Below are 22,357 nucleotides of genomic sequence, written 5' to 3'. Positions count from 1 at the left end.
AACTCACTGAATTTTACAAAGGCATGCTTTGGTAACAAAAATGTGGCTAATGGTACTTTCAACTTCAATGACAGGTATTTTGTCCAGAAATAGAAAAATACAAAGTTCTTCTCTGCTACTGAGAAGGATACTGACTTTCTAGAAATAGTTGACTGGACTTGAGTAAAGTTTACTCTATTAGGGACAAGGAAAGACCATTCTGAGAATAACCTGCAGGAAGTCCTGAGTTTATACATGATTTGATTTGGTGGTAGCTCTATTGGTCATACAAATGAGGTAGACTGTTTGATTCATAATCACATAATCATGCAAAGGAATACTGCCCCAAAGCCACAAGCTCTTTCAGCTAAGTTTTCTCGCTGGATGATGAGACTGAAGCTGGACTACTATGTGAATCTTTCAATATATGAGATATGCTTCTCTGTAAGGAAATCTTGTCCATTTCTCTGTAGGCAGTAACTTGCAAATGCTAGAAAACACTTAAGAATTCTTATGTCTTATTCAAAAAATCATAAAATTGAAACATGGATTCACAATTTTCTTGTTTACATAGAAGCATCAATAAAACAGAATCTTGCCAAAAAGCCTAAGTGACTTAGAAAACAATGACTTTACTTTGAAGAATGCTTTCTTGCAAAAGGTAAAGATGTGGACATTGTTAGCTTTAACATATGTTGGAATTTTCAGTCAGAATTTTCAGCACTTGTCGATAGCAGAGTTAGAATGGTTTAATTATCAAAGATAACACCTTTGTTGTCAAATCAAAGACTATGCTATACTTTTAATTTTGCACTGAAATTTACAGTTGAGAACAAAATTTTACTAGTAATTTTAGATGGACAATTTATACTTATTACAACAGGGACAGGGACAGACTTTTATGTGAATAAACTTTTAATTGAAGAAATAAGATGGAGGTACATTAGGGTAAAGAATACTGTATCTAAGGAAATACATTTTCAATGTAATCCCAGTGTACAAAACTGCATGTTTGTATTTATGTGAATCATTAATCTTAAAACTGCTGTGACCTTAAAAAATTTTATTTAGGCCTTGCAACCAAGAGAATTTTGTCTATTATTTCCTTTTGTAGGAAGGTACATTCATGAGATGTATATTAAATTTAAATCAATCAATTCTGTTTATCGGTAGCTCTGATAAAAAGATCTGGCATAATAAAAGTTGAAACTAAGTTAAACAATGCTTATGACTTCTCTAAGATTTATTTTGAATTCTGTTCTCATTTCCATGGGCTATCAAGACTAAAAAAATGCAGAAACAAAATGATTTTTAATTAACCGATGAAAAATGTGTAATGCAAAATCTTGAGGTGAATCAAAGAAAGTTAACAAAAAGCAAGCAAGATAAAATTCAAAAACTATAGTTTAACAATTTTAAAGTAACTCACTTATACCATAAAGTGAGTAAACTTAAATATTCCTAGTCACTTTATATTTTCTAATTAGAAGTAATTCAGAACAAAGATTCAATAGGAAATTCAACTACTTAAAATGTGTTATCTTTCAGTTCTAAACATTTGAAGTCTATGCATATACAAAAATAATTTAATCCTTATATTATTTCTTACCAGCTTTTGGTTTCACAAGCCCCACGGCAAGAATAGTCTCATTAAGTCCATCAAAATAGGCAAGGTCTCCTCTGTCAACAGTTGAAGAAAAACATGTTACACACGTAAAGAAAGCAAAGTTTTCTTATAATACTCTTTAAGACTATAGAATATAAAGCCAAATAAATGAGCAAATTAACTGTTTCAGTTCCAAGACCCAGGCATACAGGCCTGCCTAAAGCATAAACCAGGAAAATAGGGAGTGCTGGCTCCCCATTCCACATCCCCCACCCCACTGCAAGTCTCAAATGACAGTAGAACAAGGGGCCAAAGTGTAGAGAAAATGTTAGAAAAAGCAGAGAAAGAAAGTCGTTTAAGAACTCTTCAGTGAACTTCACATAGCTAAAAAAAGAATCAGTGAAATTGAAGTTAGGTCAACAAAAATTATCCAAGTTGAAACAAAAAGAGAAAAAAAAGAGTGGACAAATGAAAAACAAAACAGAGCATCCAAAATCTGTTGTGCAATATCAAAAAGTTTAACAAAAATGTAACTGAAATCTAAGAAGAAGAGAGAGGGAAAGAACAGAGCAGAACAAATATTTGAAGATCATGCAAAAAATTCCAAAAATAACGAAAGACCTCAAAACCAAGATCCAAGAAGCTCAGAACGTCAAACAAAATAAGAAAAAAATATACGATCCAGACTTTGAAGAAAATTTGGTTGTCCTGAAATGGACAATGCAAACCAAACAGAAAAGAAATATGTAAATGGCTGCTTATGTGGACCAGGTTTCTCCATTTCCTCTTGCTGTGGCATCACACAGACTCTTTTAATAATTGGCATAACCCTGGGAAAAAGACCAATACTGGGAAAGTTGAGGATTAGAGAACAATGAATTGAACAACATTATGTTTCTATCATCCAGATGGAGTTAGGATTTATAATAGAAAGCTACAAGAATAACTAAAACTAAGCCTAAAGTTTATGCAGAATTGAATTTGTGAACTAAGGATTTATACCCGGTATTTGTGCCTCGATTTTTTTCAATAAGCATATTGTTCAAACAATTTTTCTTTATATGAGTTCTAGGTTGAACACACAGTAAGGTTGGCCTGTTCCTGGCACAAAACGGTATCTGATATATGATAAGCTCAATATACTTCTTAAATGAATGAGTAGGTTAGATGTTAATGGAAAACACAAAAATTTTCATTAAAGTGAAAACCCTTTTAAAATTATTCTTAATATTTATTATGTAATTTTTTTGCATTTGGTTTTCTTGAGGAAATCCATGCCTAAATGAAGAGGTTCTATCCGATATTATGGTAATATAACAATCTGGGGCAAAGTTCAGGATGTAAGGAGAACAATAACAACACATCATTGCTATCATGACTATATAACGTTTCAACAATAGATTTGAAAAGTGCTAATAAAAAAATAAGCAAACAAAAATGGTTTCATTTAAGGTACAAGTTCTCACTTATTGTCAATTTTGATTCAGTGATACCGTGTTGTTAGTGTTGATGTGTGTGTGCACACGCCTGCGTGTGTGTGTTGATTTCTAACAAGTGCATTAATAAGTCAGGGGTAAGAGTAACATCTTAACTATATAGGTCTTCTTATCCCACACGTCACCAAATGATAATATGATGAACTCGAAGTAAGCCAAAGTTATCTCCAAAAGCCAAGACTGAGATCACCAGATCAATAAACTTTAAGCAAGAATACCTTGGGCCCTCACTCAGACTCTGTTATATACATTTAATTTACACATAAGTCAAGCCCACAGAATAACAAAAGTTAGGTCACTCCAATAAATCGAGTCTCCCACTCCACAGAAATGCAAGGAAAACAGAAGTGTTTAAAATGTCAAACCATCTTTCATAGAATTACTGATAGATTATCTTTACTGCAGGATAAAGAGCTTGGGAACTAGACCCCTCCTACTCAGAGTGGTACTTCGAATGGCAGTATCACCGGGGAGCATGTTGCAAATGCACTCTTGAACCTCACTCAGAACTATTTAGATTCCACATTTTAACCCTATCCCCAGGTGATTAGTATACATATTGAGAAGCACTGAGTCAGATGTTAGACGAATGAACGATAAATCAGATAGCTTCTAATGAGTAGAACACCAGCTACAATAAAGACAATCTAAATTCAAATCATGTTAAAGCAAGGCAGCCTTAAATACCTACCCATCTTCATAGTTCCACATAAATATGTCACTGTCAATTGTGAGCCAAGCTCTGTTGATAGGAGGAAACACACCCATCATGCAGTTACACTGCATATCTGAGATATGTGGATGTAAGAAAGATTTCGATCTCATCTTTCTTAAACTTGTTTCAAAAATTTTTGATTTAAAATTTATGATAAAAAAATCATGACCTGTCCACTCTTTAACAGAGAACAAATAAAATATCTTGATTTCTAATCAGTTTAATGAAAGCCATAGTATATGACAAATATTTACAAATTATAATCTTAGTAATGCTATTTGTCTACTTGAAATGTATTCTGCACAAATATAATTTTTTTTTACCATTACTAACTTAAAAAAGAATATTATGAATAACATCATTGAACTTTGACATTAAAAAGCTTATGCTGAACCCGTTTTTCCAACTGTAGAAGAGCAAGAATGATAAAAAAGCACAGGGTATACTGAAGTCATTCATAGCTAGGTGACAATTTGCAAGCCTCTTATAAATAGTGCCATTGAAAAATAGGCAAAGATTTATATTGTGTAATTATAAAACAGTGTAACAATTATGAAAACAAAATAATTTCCCAGTTAAAGGAAATGTCTCTTGCAGAGTATAGTATTATCAGAGGATTAAAAAAGAATATTAAGGATAAAGTGGATAATATATTTAATAACACTATTTTACAAAGTCTCAGAGGAACACTGAAAATTTTAGGAAAAATATTAGGTTTTACTAGATTTCCTATTTCTTTTATAAGCATTTTTTCTAATTTTCCTTTTTTTAAATCATGCTGCACTGAAATATGAAACCCCTTTACTCTAAATAGATTAATACTTTAAAAGTCTCAGATTAAATTTTAATATAGCATCTTGATGTCTTTATTATGAGAACTACAGATGAATGTAAAAGTTGCCCAGCAAATAATTATAAATCTAGTGCTTTCATAGGATATGCCACACTTTAAGAAAATCAGATAAAAATTTTTTAGAGGTTAAGACAACTCCTCTAGCTAAATCTCTGAAGATGCAATTAGTATTTCAGTTCCTTATATCATTATATACATATTCTTATTGTGATCCTTAGAAATAAAAATCACATATAAACTTCAATTCTAAGACACCAGTAAGTGTAAAACCACACCAAAAACATTTTTGGGAGGAGAAAAAAGAAACACCTGGCAGTTTTTTAAACATATTTAGAGCCATATTCCAGTTTCAAAATATTAAAATATGGTAAAAAATAAAGATGAAAATCACAGGTCTTTTGAGCTAAAAGTGCGACAATAAAAACTTTCTCATGTAGTACTTAACTGGGAAGTAATACTTTGCAATAACATCATTCAAAAATGCAGTTTCTTGTAAACAATTAACTGTCCCCAATGACCTCAATTAAAATGTGACTCAATTTTCAACATTAAATTTTACATGAAAATTTCGAGGCACGTAGTAAGCTATCCATGTACTTAAATGTATTTTAAACAAAACTCTTAAATGAACTTAAATACAACACGCAATTAAACACAAAATAAGAATTATGAGAATATCAATTTAAATTTTTTTTAAAGAGTTAAATAAAAAGTAATAGGATACGTCCAAATTGTTCAACAAGTTCAGGTGGGAGAGGAACTCTTCGGATGGAACTGATCTCTGGAAGGTTGGGTACTGACAGCAAACCAGGTCCTTGTAGAGGATAATCCATATCTGACATGCCAGAAACAGTGGGATTATCTACAACAAATAAAATGAAGCCTTTATTTAAAATTAATAATGTGTTGGGCATCGACTGGACACATAGAAGCATTGCAAGCTACAAAAAAAATGTGCATCTGGTGATTCTCAAGGTAAAGGGAGAATAAAGTAGTTCTGACCTGATACAAAGGAGACCTGAGAAATTCCAAAGTTAAAGTGGGAGCAATCAGTGGTTTCAGCACTAAACAGAAGGCTATCTTTCCTAAGGACTATTCCATAAAAAAAGGAAATGGTTAGTTCAATAATTTAATGTTTTTCTATTATTTTACTAAAATGATATATATATATGTATATATACACACATACATATAAAACTGCTTTGTGAGTCTCAGATCAAACAACTATGGACAAACTCAATATTGATTGGAGGAAAAATAGCTATTTCCTTTCCCACTTAAACATTTACAGATTAAAACAACCCATTCCTTTTTCCATTAGATTTCTCCCCTAGATCAGTAAGATAAATACCACGGAAGCAATATTTTACTGAGAAAACTCAAACTACAAAATGTTCTCATTTGGCAACCTTTCTCTTGATCTGAGACCCAGACACTAGGGGCAGGAGTGCCTATCTTTCCTAGCCTTGAATAAGGTATTCTTCAGATCTGACTCATTGCCTCTTATCCCGGGCACATTTTCTAAAGTACAAAGATGTTGGGGGAAAACTTACATGTAAAACAATTTTTTAATGCATTTTTAAATGTATTATAGAAATTTAAAAAATATATAAACTAGAGAAAAATAAAATCAATCCCTATGTACTGATTATCCAGCTTCAACAATTACCAATAACATGCCCAAACCTGTTTCATTTATATCACTAACCACTCGTTCCCTAGTGGATTTTTTTAAAGCAAATCCCACATCCCAATTCATCTTGAAACAATTGTAATACAACAATGCACGTGTTAAATGGCAGTGGAGACACAAGAATGGAATGAATAACTGGTGAGGATGTAAATGGTTAAGAAAATCTTCACAAAGAAAGTGATATTTAAGGGAGTCTGGAAGAATAGTTTGTCACGCAAAAAAGAACATCCCAGAAACGATTAAGGATACAAGTAAAATAAAATCCTGAAGAGGGTGCTTCTTATGGAAAACAGGTAAAATTCAGTGTGACTAGAAGAGGCTAAGAATAGGACAGAAGCAGGGGAAGAGATTAGGTTAAGAGGTAGGTGTGTGTAAAAGTGGATAGGGAGGATAGGGTTAGATATGATAAAGGACCAGAATGTATGGACTGTATTTACATCTTGCTTTCAAACCTGAGGAGGTCAAAGTGAATAATGCTGTCAAGAGGAGAGATGCTAATGCTCTTAAGAAAAGCCCACTGGTAAGTAGCTGTCAGCAACAAATACTATCTTTGCTATGTTTTTATCTTTTCTGATTACGAATCTTCTCAATTAAATTTTTTTTTTTTTTTGGCGAGGCAAGCCTTGGTTGACCTCACAGATTGCAAAGACCTTGTCATCTTACAATCCTTTATTTTTTTAAAATTTTTTTACGGCTACAGCACCTGGTCTTCCTAAGTGGTCTCCCATCCAAGTACAACCAGGCCCCACCCTGCTTAGCTTCCGAGATCAGACAGGATCCGGCCTGTTCAGGGTGGCATGGCCGTAGACTCAATTAAAAATTTTTATAAGTCGTCAGAGGTGTCCTTTAGGTTTACATTGCACAGATTATCCCGTCATTTTATTTTGGTTTTCGCTTACTAAAACTCTTGTCTCTCTCTTACTTACACTTCTCTGCTTTTCTCCAATCCATCTCACAAAGGAGTCACTTTTTTTTAGTAACTTATGGAATTCCACATGCCTTGAGGAGCCCAGCCATACTTTAAAACCGTTAACAAAACATTTTCCAGTCACCTCTCTTGTTGGCACATACTTTGCTTTACCCTCCCTGTCCATCATCATCGTTGATTCCCCTGTTCTTTCTTTATTCCACTGGTAGTTACTTTCCAGCACTTCATATTACACTAACCCTACATCCACATAATAAAACATATCTTTGAGAGAACATGGTAAATTTCCAAATGAACTTCGTTTGCGCTTGCGTTTTACCCTAACAGTAATACGAGTAATTAACAAAGATGAGACTTGGATCAGGCGCTCCTCCCCATCTGACCTTAGCGATAAACACTTGGAGGCAGTGAGCAGCCCATTAAAGTTTCAAATGGGGCTGCTCTTCACTCCTACCCTCTGAAGTACCTGCAATGAAGAAAGCGAGGACAGGGAAAAAATGAAAATAGGCTCTTTTTCGCTCTTCTAAATGGAGCAAACAGCACCCTAAATTTCAAGATGTCTTCGCCGGGTCCACCAAGGCAATAAGGACCTAGTTAAGGAGTCAGGCGAGAGTCTTTTTGACTGCGAAAGAAGAGTCACCAAATAGGCACCAAACACTCACTTGGAGCAGACACCATGAGCAGTTCGGAAAGGTCCGGGTACATGCGGTCTTCTTGCAACTGACGGTCGATGAGCCGCCCCGCATTTTCCAAAGCTTCCTGCAGGGCTGCGGTTGTCGCGGATGCCGGAATCGCAGAACCCAGCAAAGAAGACGGCATCTTGAAAACTCGAGACACCAACGTCCGAAAATAGTCAAAAACCAAGGAGAAATGAGACAAAACCCAAGACCCTAGCTCGGAACCGTGGCTCAGGGCGCGCGCGCCAAACGAGCGCCTCGGCGCCTGTGCATGACGCACTTCCGCTTCCTCAGGTGGGGAATTTGAAGCGTCCGTTTGGAGTTGCGTGGAGAAAGCTGTTGGGAGGGGCTGGACGTTAGGGATGGGGCGAGTGAGCGGCAAGCACCTTCGAGGGGTTAGTTGGGTGTCTGGGAGTTGGGGAGGGGCAATCGAAGGAGGTTGTCTAAGGAAGGAAAGAAAGGAAAGGGGAAAGGAAAATGGGGAAGGGGAAAGAGAAGGCGAGGGACTGGACAGGGCTGGGAGAGGAGGGGAGGAAGGGGGAGAAGGGACCGGGTAAGTGGGAGGCGGGCAGTGGGGGCCGCGCAGGTTGCTCGGGTTCCGGTGGGCTTAGCGCGCGCTGGATCTTCTTGCCTCGAGCTTCGCGGGTCCGAATCCCGCAACTGCAGCTATTTGAGTATGTGCGTCAATTTTTTTGGTCCTTCAATTAAATTCTTTTTTTGAGGACTTAGCCTGTTGTCACAAAGTTATATATGAACCAAAATTTCACAATTCTTATGAGTTTCAGCGTAAATTAAAATTCATCAGGCTTTTCTATTTGTTTGTCGCTACTGTTTGATTTTGGCCGGTTATTTAGATGAATTAAGTGTTTACAGAATCATTTGCTCCGTAGGGCTGCTCCTTTTATTTCGCAGTACGGAGAGGAAGCATACAGTTATATTTCAAAGTTTTATTCCCAGCACGTAGTATAGGGACTGATTTAAAGATCACCCAAGAGATTACCAAGTCCTTCTACAGAAACTAAATTCTTAATTTGACTTAGGCATTGTGCCTGGTGCTGGGGATATCAAACTGACACAGTGCCCAAGGTGCTTCATGCAGAGACACACAAGCAAAGCAATGGAGTACGTCATCATAACTTCTATGGGGTTTATATTAACTGCGGTAGAAAAATAGAAATGAGGAAGGAGAGGCAAGATAGACTTCATTTCATTCAGAAGATTACTCGAGTGGTTAAATCAAAGCATCTTCTTCAAAGAGCAGTCTTTACTTATTTAGACTTTCACCTAAGTAAACTTCATCCAGAAACTCTTCATAGTTTCTCAAATCAATGACTGAATTACTTTAAATTTGTCTTTTGCTGTTTGAATTACTTTTTATTCCTTCAATAATGGTTGACTGCATTTCTGAATATTAAAGTTCGATGATGTTACCACTCTCTATAACTTAAGACATTATAGTGAATATACCAAGAAAAATTAGATTTGTGTTATTGGTAGACAAATAGGCAGATGAGTCCAGCTGTCAGTTTTATTTGGTAGACCCCAGAATGAAAACTAATGGTCTGGCACAGTGTTTGTTTTGAATTTGAGACAAAATACACAGTTGAGAGTTATCAACTCCACAAATTGGTTGATCTAGCAATACTGGTTTAATATTCTTGCACAGCAACATTCCCAGGGGTCTAAGTCCAAAGACTTCCATTCATTTAGTGTTGTCCTGTGGCTGCTTTCCAGCTACACTGCTGAATTCTGTGGTTGCTACACAGACAACACGGCCTCAAAGCCTAAAATGTTTACCATCAAACCTTAAAATGTTTATATCAAACCCTTTACAGGAAAAATTTGCTGAAGTCTTCTCTAGAACAGTGATTCGAAAACTTTTTGATCTTAGAACCTCTTGATATCCTTACAAATTATTAAGAATTACAAAGAGTTTGTTTTGTGTGAGCTACATTGATCATAATTGCTAGTATCATAAAAAAGAAATTTAAAAATTCATTTAAAAGAATAATAAACTAATCCGTGTTAAGACAACACATTTTATGAAAAATGGCATAGCTTCCAAAACAAAAAAATTAACTAGAGGAATGGCATTATTTTACATTTTTGCAAATCTCTTAAATCTCTGGCTTAAGAGAGAGCTCGATTCTCACATCCGCATCTGCCATTAATACGTTGTAATATATTTTTTAGTTGAAGTATGAAGAAAACTATGCCTCACACAGTTATGTAGTTGGAAAAGGGAGAATTATTTTAATAAATTTTTTTAGACATTTGTGAATGGTCTCTGGTAATGTACCAAAACTTGACAAGTGGTAATTTCTTAAAGTTTAGTTGTAATGTGGAATTTGAAACCAGTGAATTTTTTTTAACTTTAATTTGCATTTTTTTAAATGCAAATCTACTGGTCTTCCTTATACTTCAAATGGATCTTTTAACTGTGCATGATTCTGTAACATTATGCTTTGGTCACTTGAGTGATACTGGTTCTCCGAGTTATACAGAACTTCCAAACATTGACATATTTCATTACACAAGAGAAAAAAGTGATTATATTAATATTGCTACCTATCTTATCAGAAAAATCCTTAAGTATTGGGAAGCTGGCAAGCTTATGGTTGTTGATACAAGTAGTTCAAGATTCTAATTTTCTCTTGAAAGCTCTAATTTTTATTAGTGAGAAGTACAGAGAGTTATTTTCTTTGAATTGACAAAGTCATTTCATTTTTAAGTAAATGTCTGCCAGATACTTAAGTCTGAATAATTTTTTTTTGAGAGTCATACTTCCAAGTAAAAATGGTGTTCCATGAAAAAAAGCTAATAACTCAATCTCTTTTTATTTGAGACAACTATTATATTTTGATATACAATCAGAAGTACTTTATGAGTGCTTCTCATTTTGTCACACAGTATATTTGAAAGACATGTACTCAAGGGTCCAGATTTAATAAAATTAATGTTATGGCTTTATTATCGACATTTTTAAGGGAAATTGGTTTTATCTATAGTGGGTATGTAAAGTGAAGAATGCAGTGATGGCTACAATGGTTTGCTTGTCACTGCCTTGATTTATGCACCAGTAGTTTTACCCGCTATTGTTTTTGCATCATCAGTGCAAATATCAATACAGTGAAAAAGGCAAATGATGTCTTAGTATTATCATGAGAATAGTTTCATTCTCATAGACACCCTTAAAAGTGTCTGCAGAATACATTTTGAGAACTGCTCAAGTAGTTTCATATATTTCCGATTGGGCTATCTAGTCCCCTTAAGCATTTAAGGTTTTTTAAAAAATCGCTTTATTAGAATAGAAATCCCATGAGGGCAGGGACTATGTTTTGTGTCTTCACCACTCTCACTAGCATCTAGCGCTTAATAATGGCCAACATATGCCAGACACATGAGGAATTTGAAGCACATAGAGTCTAGGTAACTCACACAAAATTATATTACTAGAATCAGATTTAAAAATAGGCCAAAGACCTTAATAGATACCATCACCAAAGATGGTATCTATCACATGAGATGATGTTCTACATTATATGTCATCAGGGAAATGCAAATTAAAACAATGAGATACCACTATATATCTATTAGAAGGGCCAAAATCTGGAACACTAATAATAGCAAATGCTGGTGAGGTTTTGGAGGAATGGGAACCCACATTCACTTCTGGTGGGAATACAAAATGATACAGCCACTTTGGAAGACAGTTTGGCAGTTTCTTGCAAAACTAAACATACTCTTATCATATGACCCAAGAATTGTGCTCCTTGATAAGTGCTAAAAGAAGTCGAAAACTTATGTCTACACAAAACCTGCACATGGATGTTTACAGCAGCTTTATTCACAATTGTCAAAACTCAGAAGCAACCAATGTGTCCTTCAGTAGGTGAATGGATAAGTATACTATGGTATATCCAGACAATGGAATATTATTCAGTGCTAAAAATAAATGAGCTATTAGGTCATAAAAAGACGTGGAGGAACTTTAAATGTATATTGCTAAGTGAGAGCAGCCAATCTGAAAAGGCTACGTACTGTATACTTCAAAATATATGACATTCTGGAAAAGGCAAAACTACGGAGACAGAAAAAAACCAGTATTTGGCAGGGGTTAGTGGGAGGGGAAGAGAGATGACTAGACAGAGCACAGAGAATTTTTAGGGCTGTGAAAACACTCTGTATGATGCCATAACGATGGATAGATGTTATTATACATTTGTCCAAAACCATAGAATGTACAACACCATGAGTGAACCCTATGTAAACTGTGGACTTCGGGTGATGATGATGTGCTGATGTAGGTTCATTAACTGTAACAAATGTACCATTCTGGTGGGGAATGTTGATAATGGGGGAGGCTATGCATGTATGGGGTAGGATGGGAAATCTCTGTACCTTTCGTTCAATTTTTTAAACTGCTCTAAAAATTAAAGTCTTCATGGAAAGAAAAAAAATAGGTATCATTTCAAGCCCTTATAAGTCCTTGACTACTGAGGAGCCGAGATAGTTATTTGTAAGCTTGGGATATGGGTTACATAATGAGCTGTTTTTATCAAGTTCTATTACCTAAGGCCTGTTTATATGTATTCAGAAAAGAGGCAGTGGCATTCATAATAACTTATTTTGGTTAAGTTGCAATGAATTAGCCTTACTTATTGGAGTTCACATCGACTTTTGACTTTTGCGGTTCAGTAATCTCTCAGGATGAAACCAAACTTTGTTGTTCCAAATTATATAACATCCTCCATATAAGGGGAGTAGCTTTCGCCTTCACAATTACTTTCTTTTATTCAACAAATATTGGTGCCCAATGAAGCATTGTGCTATGAAGGAAGGGTATTTGATTATGCGATGTGGGGGGGGGCGTGGCTAACTTAGAGATCTATAAAGGTCTGTAAATGCTCACAAGAGCATTGAAGTTTAATTCGAGACCTGAGGGGTGAATGGGGTTGAATGAAAGGCATGGGTTGGAGATGAGTCAGAGCTTTGAGAATATCATGTTCTGAGGCTGCTTATAGAGCTAAAGAAGACTGGTGTGGTGGAAAATAGAAAAAGGTGAAGTTCTAAGGCTTTGGAGGCCATGTTAATTTTACATTTTATTTTAAGAGCAATGGAAATTGCTTGATCATTATCATTTGGAGTCTATAGATAACGTATAATTTGAGATGGACTAAGGTAGTAGTGGGGCTAATGAGTAACTTACTGGAGATATTTTCATTAAGCAACATTTATTAGGACTATACGTGGTTCTGCTAGAATTTAGAAATATAGAGATAAATAATGTGCCATTAGTTCACAACATAGACAAGGAGTCCTGTAAAGAAATTAAAACCAATAAAAAGTGAAAATATAAAAATATGTGAATAAGATGCTTTGAGAACTCTTGCTGTGTGGGCTAGGAAACTCTCTAACCAAGCATGGCTAACAGTCAGAGGGAAACTTGGGCTAAACGTGTAAGCGTTTGAGCATTTTCTGACTACTCTTTTCGCTAATTCAGGTCTTTTTGGCTTCTGAGTGCTTTTCATTCATGTAGTAAATACTTGTTTCTTCCTTAAAGTATACTCGAAAGGTAGAAAACTGAAAGTTTCCTCATAGAGAAGGACAAAAGACAAAGCAAGGGAGTTTGTTGGCTTTTCTTTAGAATTTTGTGAGGGTTAAGTGTCACCTTGGGAGTAAACGCGTCTTAAAATGTAAAAAGTGTTACAGAAATTCCGAATAATGTTCCTATCCAGTGGGTAGATTTGGAAGGCGTCTCTGCAGCGCTTATGCCCCGCCAGTCCGCTAGGGCGGCGATGCTCAGAAGGCCGCCGTCCCTCTGTGGAGAGCGCCGCTCTTGGCGTTTGCAGCGACGCTGACTCTCGGAGGCGATACTTCCGGCCGGGTTTGCCGTGAGTGTTTTGCAGCTGTTTGGGCTGCTGCTGATTTTTGTTCTACTGCAGGCGGCCAGCAATGGACCGCCCGGGGCCCAGCGAAGGTGGGTTCAGTCAGGCGAGCCTGGATAGGGTGAACCGGGCTAGGGGATCCGGGGGCGCCGCACTAACGATACCCCTTTCTTTCCCTCTTGTCTCAGTGGCAGGCTCAGACGCATCGGGACCGGACCCGCAGCTGGCGGTCACCATGGGATTCACGGGGTTTGGTGAGTGACTTCTCTAGGCACAACCCCGTCTCCTTTTACAGGGCTTTTAAGGGCCGTAGCTTGGGAGGGGAGACTGAGCTGTCACTTCTATTCCGCATCTTCCAGCTGTGCCAAGTCTTAATCACTTTAGCTCTGATGTTGCAGTTTTGGACACACTCTTTCTCATCCGTTTTCTTAATCCTGCCTATCTTTTGGGACTATCTCAGGTGACACGTAAGGGAAGCCTTGTGAGAAAGAAAGATTGCTTTGTGACCCACACGGTGGAGGATGTTGCTTTAAGGAGTTGTTTCTTTGCGTCGTGAGACAGAGCTAACCACTGACTGTGCTCTGTAATGGTGTGGCCTTCTTGTAACAAATGAACCACATTTTTACTATCTTTAGGTGATCATGTCTATAAAAGTACCATATACTTCTGTAGGAATATACAGTAGTACTTATTTTTGTTTTAGTTCTTTAAAATAGCTTTCTCCCTGATTTCAAAAGTAACCCGCATAATAGCAAGAAATACCGGAAACAATAAATGAGAAGAAAGTAAAATCGTTCATAATCTCAAGATCTAAAAATCAAGACTTAAAAGTTAGTTTTCCAGTCTTTTGTGTATTTATTAAGAAAATTAAGGTTATGTGCAATTTTACATGATTCTTAATATTTTGAGGATTTTCCTATATTATAAAATGCTGTTCCAAAACATGATTTTTAATGACTGAGTAGTTCATTTAATAGAAGTTCCATAATTTGTAATATTTTTAACTTTCCCCTACAGTTTCTAATTCTAACTTTCATCAATAATGCTAAAATAAACATGTTTATAAATAACTCTCCTTTTGTAAAAGGAATTTTATGTGTATTTCCATAAGGTAGATTTCTAGAGGGACTACTTTAAAAATATACAAATATTAAAAAGTAACCAAAAAATTGCGTGTGTATCTTTTAAAACTTCTTGATACTGTCGTCATAATGCCCTTCAGAAAGGTTGTTTCAGTTTATACCAAAGTCAGTGTGATTTTAAGAATGCCATTTTTACCATATTTTTACCAACACAGAGTAGTTCTATAAACAATGAAAACAAATACAACATTGCTTCCAAGCTCATTCAGGTTCCCTATGGTATAGGGGCTGAGGACCCTGTTTCCTTACTGGCTGTAAGGTGGGAGTCTCTTAGCTTTTTAAACTACCTACATTACTTGTCAGCTTGCTCCTTTCATCTTTAAATAAACTACATTACCTTCAGTTCTTCTCACTCTTCAAATCTCTCTGACTTCTGCCATATTTGTTCTATGTCTTTGCTTGTAAGGCTTCTGTGATTAGATTGGGCCAACCAGGATAATCTTTCTAGTTAAAAGTCCATAACCTTAGTTACACCTGCAAAGCCTCGTTTGCCGTGTAATGTTACATATTCACAGGCTCCAGAGATTAAGGTATTGACATGCTCTATTTTGCTTACCACATCAGTGTTGTAGTTTTAAGGGTAGTGTCTAGATGAATTATAGGGCATGGGAAAGTTGGCTGATTAATGGTACTTAGTGATGAGATCGTCATTAAAAATTCTCTGGGAAGTAAACTCTTATTTCTTGATATTTTATGGTTATCTTATAGCCATGGTATAAATTAGATGAAGTGGTTATTGATCATTCAGTAAATATTTATTGAGTACCTAAAGTTTGGCCAGCTTAGTGCAAGAAGATCACAGCCTACTACTTATTCCTATTTTAGGGAAAAAAGCTCGCACCTTTGATTTGGAAGCCATGTTTGAACAAACTCGAAGAACAGCTGTGGAAAGAAGTCGGAAAACACTGGGTATGAAGTTCAATTATCTGCTGTTTTATTGGTTTAAATACTATATATACCTTGCACAAGTATGTTGACAGTTAATATAAATTTGAAAAAAATTTCAAAATTATTAACAATATGTACTGGTTCCTTTGGAAGCAGAGGTTCTTTTTTTTTTTTAAATCATGGTAAATGTTGCATCTAAGTAGGGTTAGAAGGTCTGCTAAAATCTTTTAGGAGTATGTACTATCAAACAAGGATGCTAAATTAATTTATAAGAATCAGAATAGCAGTTTCTTTATTACCTCTCCTTCCACCTCTATCTGATTCTCATTTCATTTTTTTTTTCCTGCTTACAGCGGAACCAGTATTTGGAAGGCTGGGCGAGAGGTGGCTCTCAGAGCTCTGTACTCCACTGACTGTTGACCCAGGCAGTATAGAAAATTGAGACATACAATGAAAGTGGCTGCTGCTGTTGAATCCCTGCATTAAAGAATTGTATCAGACATTTAATGAAGGCCTTAATTTCCACACTGTCTGGTTTGACACCAGGCTGTTGACAATTCTAAGTACCACTACAGGGTCTTCAGAGGAGACTGACTCCTCTACTCCTCTTTGGATCTGCTTCAGATCATTCATACACTAGAGAAGGGAAAGTATAATCTGATAGAGCAGAGGAGCTAGAAATCAGAGATGGGACTCTTGGAAAAGTTTAAGGAAATGTTCTGGTACTTATTGTTGGTTTTAAAGTGATATATAGCAGTAATATCTAATATTTGGAAATGAATTTCACATAAACTAATTTCAGTCTCTAGAAAAATGTTATTTTTTTGTGAAAAGATAGCTCTCTACATATTTATTATGAGAAATTTCGAACACATACAAAAGGACAGTAATGAACTCTTACATACCTATCACACAGATTTAACTACTGTAACAATTCATGGCTAGTGTTATTTCCATTCACTTCCCCTCTCATTATTATTTTGACAAATTTAAGATACATTGTTTCAACCCATAGTTTAAGAGGAAAGTATTCTTTAACAAAAAATTTCAATTATAGTTGATGTACAATATTATATTAGTTTCAGGTGTACAACATAGTGATTAGACATTTAAATAGCTTATGAAGTGATCTCCTTGATAAGTCTAGTAGAGAGGAGGATTTTTTAAAAAACTTAACCAAAATATGATCACATCTAAAAATATTAAATAATTTAATATTGTCATACAATACAAGAACATGCTATCTGAGGCATATTTACAACTGTTTTAAATACTTAATTTTTAAACATTTTAGTGAATATAATAGGATACTATAGTTTTAGTGAATATAATAGGATATTATAGTTTTCTTGTGTTTACCTTTTATCGTGGTACAAAATACTTTGAACAGGGATTGTCTTTTTCACCTAAGTAAGTTTTATAGTCCCCAGTACCATAACCTTACAATTTAGGTTCTCAATATGTATTTGAGAAGATTAAATTGAATATAGAATTGTAATACCGCCTTAAAAAAAAATCCTGCTTCTTGGAGAATGTTTTATTTATTTATTTATTTTTCAGATTTCTTTTTTTAAAATTTATTTTTTAAATTAAAGAAATGATTTAATTCCCCCACCCCCATCCTACCTCCCCTCTCCCTGCTCCCGTCTAGTCGATTGTCCATGTCTATGAGTCTCTGGGAGAATGGCATGATTTGTTATAAAGAGCTTGGGATTTAGAATTGGAGGAGCTAGGTTTGAGAGTCAGCCCCACATTCTGCTCTATGAGTAACATCGGATGGATTTTCAAGTTCTAGATCCTTAATTTCCCCATCTGTTAGGTGGAAATGATAATAAGACATCTTTTAGAAAGTTTTTGAAGGGATTAAGATGCCAGCATCTTAAACAGTAAAGTACTTTATAAATGTCACTTTGAATTTCTGTCATTTTCTTAATAAAACATGTATGCATTTAGTACCTAAGAGGAATTTCAGAGAAGTTACTAGATTTACAAAATTTTGAAAAATTATCTTGACCTTGTTCTGTGATGTTTGTAGATAAATGTGTTGAACTTTCTTGACTTAGTGTTACATCCTTGGTCTTGGACTGCTGTTTCTACCCCTGATCTCCATGTATGAATCCAAAGTTTGACTCACTTTCTTAAAAGTTCAAACACTCTGATATGTGCATTATTTATCCCATAATTGGTTTTGGTGTCTGTCCCTAGACATTGACATCAGAGTTGAGGAAAATAACAACTTTGGTTCCTTTTAATAGTTTAATTGTCTGTGTATGGATGTGAATTGTTTTGGTTTTCAAATGTTCTAGTAAAAGGGGTGAATTACTATAAAATTTCAATAAAATATGCATTATGTAAAATGTCAGGAAATAATAATGGTACAAAATTTTTTTTAATGTTTTTTTATGTTCCTGAAAGCTATAGGTGTATCTAGGGCATATGAAAGACCCTTTTTTAGAATTATTATACTGTGACTAGATAAATGGGGCAAAAAAATTTCTTTATTGAACTTATTTTGGGTCTGGCCATACTTTGGATGGATTATGAACCTTCTCTGTTATATGACAAGAAAAAACTTCCTTGAAAAAATGATTAAGATAGAATTGAATATGATTTCAATGGATAATTTAATGATCCTGAAATGAAAAATTGTCCCAGAGATTTTAGAAATTAGAAAAACTTAAAAATTTTTTTTAAACCTGAAACAGCCTTACTACATCATCCTCAAAGGTCTTGTTCATTTTTACCTTTTCTAGGTATTATTTTAAAACCCCTCTGGGCATAATAATTGTTTCCTGCCTTTGTTTCCATAACTCTTTAAAAATGTTGTAGATTTATTTTAATATTGTTTATGTCTTGAGAATAAGAACTTTGTTCTTCATTTTCATTCTTGCAGTGGATAACAGAGCTTGGTATGTAGTAGTTACAGTTCTAAATATTCAATGGAGAAATGTAACTAATGTAATTAAAATGTTATCTTTTTACTTGCTAGTACTTTGGCATTAAACATTTAAAATTAAATGTAAATTTTCATGAAATTGGTAGGCTAATGAATTGTTAAAATAGAATAACACATTTAGATAAATGTTTAATATCTAAAATGTTTAATTTTAGGTACAAAGAATAAAATGATTAGAAAACATTCTAGCTTATATTTGTAGTAATTTTATTTCCTTTGTATTTTGTTTGTCTTACTCTCATTTCTTTAAGTGATTGCTATAACGATTGGCTCTAAGATTTCAGGTGCCAAATTACATTCATTTGAATCTACAATTTGTGTGAATCAGCCCAGATGGAACATGGTAATTTTGAATAGTTTGTTGTTAACCTAGACAAAAGTTGCATACATATGGGGTGCTTTTGCAGAAATGGCTATCCAAAAGTTGTAACTATATGAAAGTAGAGAGATAACACTAAAATGAGGTATTTGGAAGAATAAAATGAGGTGTTGAGTAGGTTAATTCACTTACGTAAAGGGAAGACATTTTTATAGTGTTTGCAGTGTGCTTGGTTCCACATTCAGTAAAAATACACGAAACAATCCCCTCTGTCAGGGAGTTACAGTCTATTGAATTCTGTTTCATTTTTGTCCTCAGCAAACACTGAGGAAAAGGACTTTTTTTTCTCTGAAATGTCTCCACCCCTTGCTTTAATGAAACTGCAGGTGGCAATAGGAGCTGTTGGAACAGAAAATTCTTGCTAGTTTAAAAAAAAAGTTAAAATTTTAAATTAATAAGTTAAATGCTTCACTAGGCTGGGACAAATAGTTTGGAGTATTTATCCACTGCTGAGGAACCCTAGTTAGAAGGGTGGGTCACAGTTTCCAGATAATTTGGTGATAATCAGATACGGATAAAGGACTGTACTTTATAGCCCTTTAGAGAGATGCAGGGTCATCTCTGTTACATAAGGTAGGTGGTGCTTGTTGGGTAATTTGGTCTCTGGAAAGCCTGATCACATCAAAGAAAGATCTAGTCGTGGAGCCTCAGTTCATTGCTCTGGAACTTAGTAACAGTTCTTTATGTCTTAGATTCCTCAGCTGTAAAGTGAAGATAATATAGTACCTCCTTCAACTGTATGGTATAATTGAAATTTACTAAGACAGTAGAACTTAAATATACTCACCAAAAAAGAAAAAGGGTCAATATGTGGGGTGATGGATGTACTCATTGACTCCATGGGGAGAATCCTTTATAGTGTCTGTGTGTTAAGTCATCATGTTGTACACTTGAAATATCTTAAAATTTTGTCATCAGTAAAGCTGAAAAAAAAAAAATGATACCTACTTCAGCGGTTGTTATGAAGATTAAAGATTATATGAAGTGCTTAAAACAATAACTGGTACATAGTAAACTCCATGTAAGTACTAGGTGCTATTATTTTTGTTCAATCGAGGCTGATATTAAAGATGCCTTTGGTTACTTGCAAAGAAGTCATAGAAGACCTAATTAAAAATGGCTCAAAAAATGGCTCTAAAAGGAAAAATTTAGTATCACACATGATAGGAACTCTGGAATGGAGCTCTTCCATCTTCTGAGTCCTGACATGAAGGACATGAAGTTTCCCCCCCGTTTTCTACTTTGCCAGCTTTTGGGTGTTGGCTTGTCTTAAGCTGACTGTCCTCATGACCCCAAATTGTTAGCAAAATTTTGTTATATGCTCATGACCACATCTGCAGGCTCAAAGACTGTTTTGTATATCCCTTTTTAGGAGTAAGAAAACCTTCCTCAAATGTACCTCTAGCTGACTTCCCCTCACATCTCATTGGGTAGTGTTACTGTGGCACATGAGTTCCAGAAACAGCCATTGGCAAGAGTGATGTGGTTGACTTGAAATCAAGATTCACCCCTTCTGGGCAGGGAGGGGCCTAGCCTCTCCTGAAGCACAGTGCTGCCTCTTTCTTACCGAGAGAAAACTGGTTTTCTTAGCAAGAAAAAAAGGGAGAAATGGTGGTTGTGTAGGTGGCTTGGTATCATTTTCTGATTAGGGTCAGAACTGCCCCTAAGACTTGAGCCTAGAGTCCAGGTGTCCAAGCGTGGTGTCCCATTCCCCGCCCCAACTGCCCCTGCCCTGGAGAGTATGGAAAGATTGGAGAAGCAGGATGAGGGTAGGAGCCAAGCAGACCCACTCTTAAATTTGGACATTGTATTTGTTTAAAAAAATTTTTCCAACTTCTAGCTACCAGAATGTAGAATTATTGACTCCTAAACTACGTTAGCCTAGTGGAGACTACAAAAAAACAAAAAACAACAGAAAAAAACCATGAGCTGGAGCTATAGCATTTGCCTTCTTCCTGGAGAGTTTTATTTTCCATGTTTGAAATAAAAGACTAGTTACTTGTTGACATTTGCTGGTTATCTTCTTGTTTTACATCCTTCCTATCCTAGCAACAAAAGACCCTAAAGAATACAACGTTCCAATTAATAAGTGCCCTTCGATATTGCTTAACTTTGGGTATATTTTTCATTATTAAGGAAAAAATGTTAAAGATTGTTTCAGGTTATTGATGGTGGCAATTGAGAACCAGGCTATTCATATAATTCATTTCCTTCCTGCGTGTCCCAAAATTGTAGAGTGAGATTATCAGAGGAAAAAGACTGAATCTCTTTGGGTAATTTTTTCTTTGGTCTTTCCAATGTAAACAACTCTAGAAACCTAATGTAATCGAAATTTTCTCATGATTTTGGTAGGAAGTCTGATAAAAAAATCCAGTATGGAAAATACAGAAATGCTGAATTTGTGGTTTAAAACATTCAAAATTAAAAGTGAAATTACATAAGATCTTTCTTTGAATACTTTCTCTTTTATCACCTTCTACATCTTTTTACAGTCTTGGAACAGTCCTGGTTCATATTCTATTCACATGCTTTATTAAGCAAATTTTCTTTAGCATATCTTAATATTTTCCCAGATTTGTGTATTTTCTTTCCATCACTATTGGCTATATTGTATTTTAATGTACAGTAGTCAGTTATTTTCCCAGTGTTAGGCATTTAGGTTGACAATTTTTTTGCTGTTACTGGTAATACTGTAAATTAGCGGTCCTCAATCTTTTCGGCACCGGGGAATGCTCAAATGAGAATCTAATGCCTAATGATCTGAGGTGGAGCTGAGGCTGTGATGCTAGCACTGGGGAGTGGCTACAAATACAGACAAAGCTTCACTTGCTGTCTGCCTCTCATCTGCTTTGCGTCCCGATACCTAAAAAGCCACAGACTGGTACTGGTCCATGGCCTGGGGGTTGGGGACCCCTGCTATACATTACATCTTTGTGACTATGTTAATTTTCAGCCTTTTTAATACTGGCAAATTTTGAAATCTAATTATTGGAAAATTTTAAATCTTTTCAGAAGCAAGAGAAAAAGAGGAAGAAATAAACAGAGAGAAAGAATTAAGGAGGCAAAATGAAGATACTGAACCAACATCTTCAGGCTCACATGCGGTCAGAGATTGCTCTAAATCATCTTCCAGGTGCTTGACTTTCTCAAAAAGATT

The 22,357-nt window shown here is 35.5% G+C and overlaps 2 protein-coding genes and 1 pseudogene across 2 annotated transcripts in view; 1 reads left to right on the top strand and 2 right to left on the bottom strand.

Moving 5' to 3' along the window:
* Nucleotides 1-8,223, bottom strand: part of NUP155 (nucleoporin 155) — a 51,382-nt gene extending 43,159 nt beyond the window's left edge. The window contains exons 1-4 of the mRNA XM_039842638.1: nt 7,933-8,223; nt 5,374-5,511; nt 3,773-3,869; nt 1,589-1,659 (exon numbers count right to left, since the gene is read on the bottom strand). Of these exons, the coding sequence (XP_039698572.1) occupies nt 1,589-1,659; nt 3,773-3,869; nt 5,374-5,511; nt 7,933-8,089 (463 nt within the window). The 5' untranslated portion in view covers nt 8,090-8,223. The remainder of the gene's footprint in view (nt 1-1,588; nt 1,660-3,772; nt 3,870-5,373; nt 5,512-7,932) is intronic.
* Nucleotides 7,034-7,151, bottom strand: LOC120586349 (uncharacterized; annotated as a pseudogene).
* A 5,558-nt stretch (nt 8,224-13,781) lies between the features above and the next one.
* Nucleotides 13,782-22,357, top strand: part of WDR70 (WD repeat domain 70) — a 225,016-nt gene continuing 216,440 nt past the window's right edge. The window contains exons 1-4 of the mRNA XM_039842639.1: nt 13,782-13,927; nt 14,024-14,089; nt 15,803-15,886; nt 22,213-22,333. Coding sequence (XP_039698573.1) covers nt 13,903-13,927; nt 14,024-14,089; nt 15,803-15,886; nt 22,213-22,333 — 296 coding nt within the window. The 5' untranslated portion in view covers nt 13,782-13,902. The remainder of the gene's footprint in view (nt 13,928-14,023; nt 14,090-15,802; nt 15,887-22,212; nt 22,334-22,357) is intronic.

This window comes from Pteropus medius, unplaced genomic scaffold (assembly GCF_902729225.1).
Source record: "Pteropus medius unplaced genomic scaffold, Ma_sr-lr_union100, whole genome shotgun sequence".
In the NCBI taxonomy this organism is placed as follows: domain Eukaryota; kingdom Metazoa; phylum Chordata; class Mammalia; order Chiroptera; family Pteropodidae; genus Pteropus; species Pteropus medius.
The sequence above is the reverse complement of the archived record's forward strand: the minus strand, read 5'-3'. Positions and strand labels throughout refer to the sequence as shown.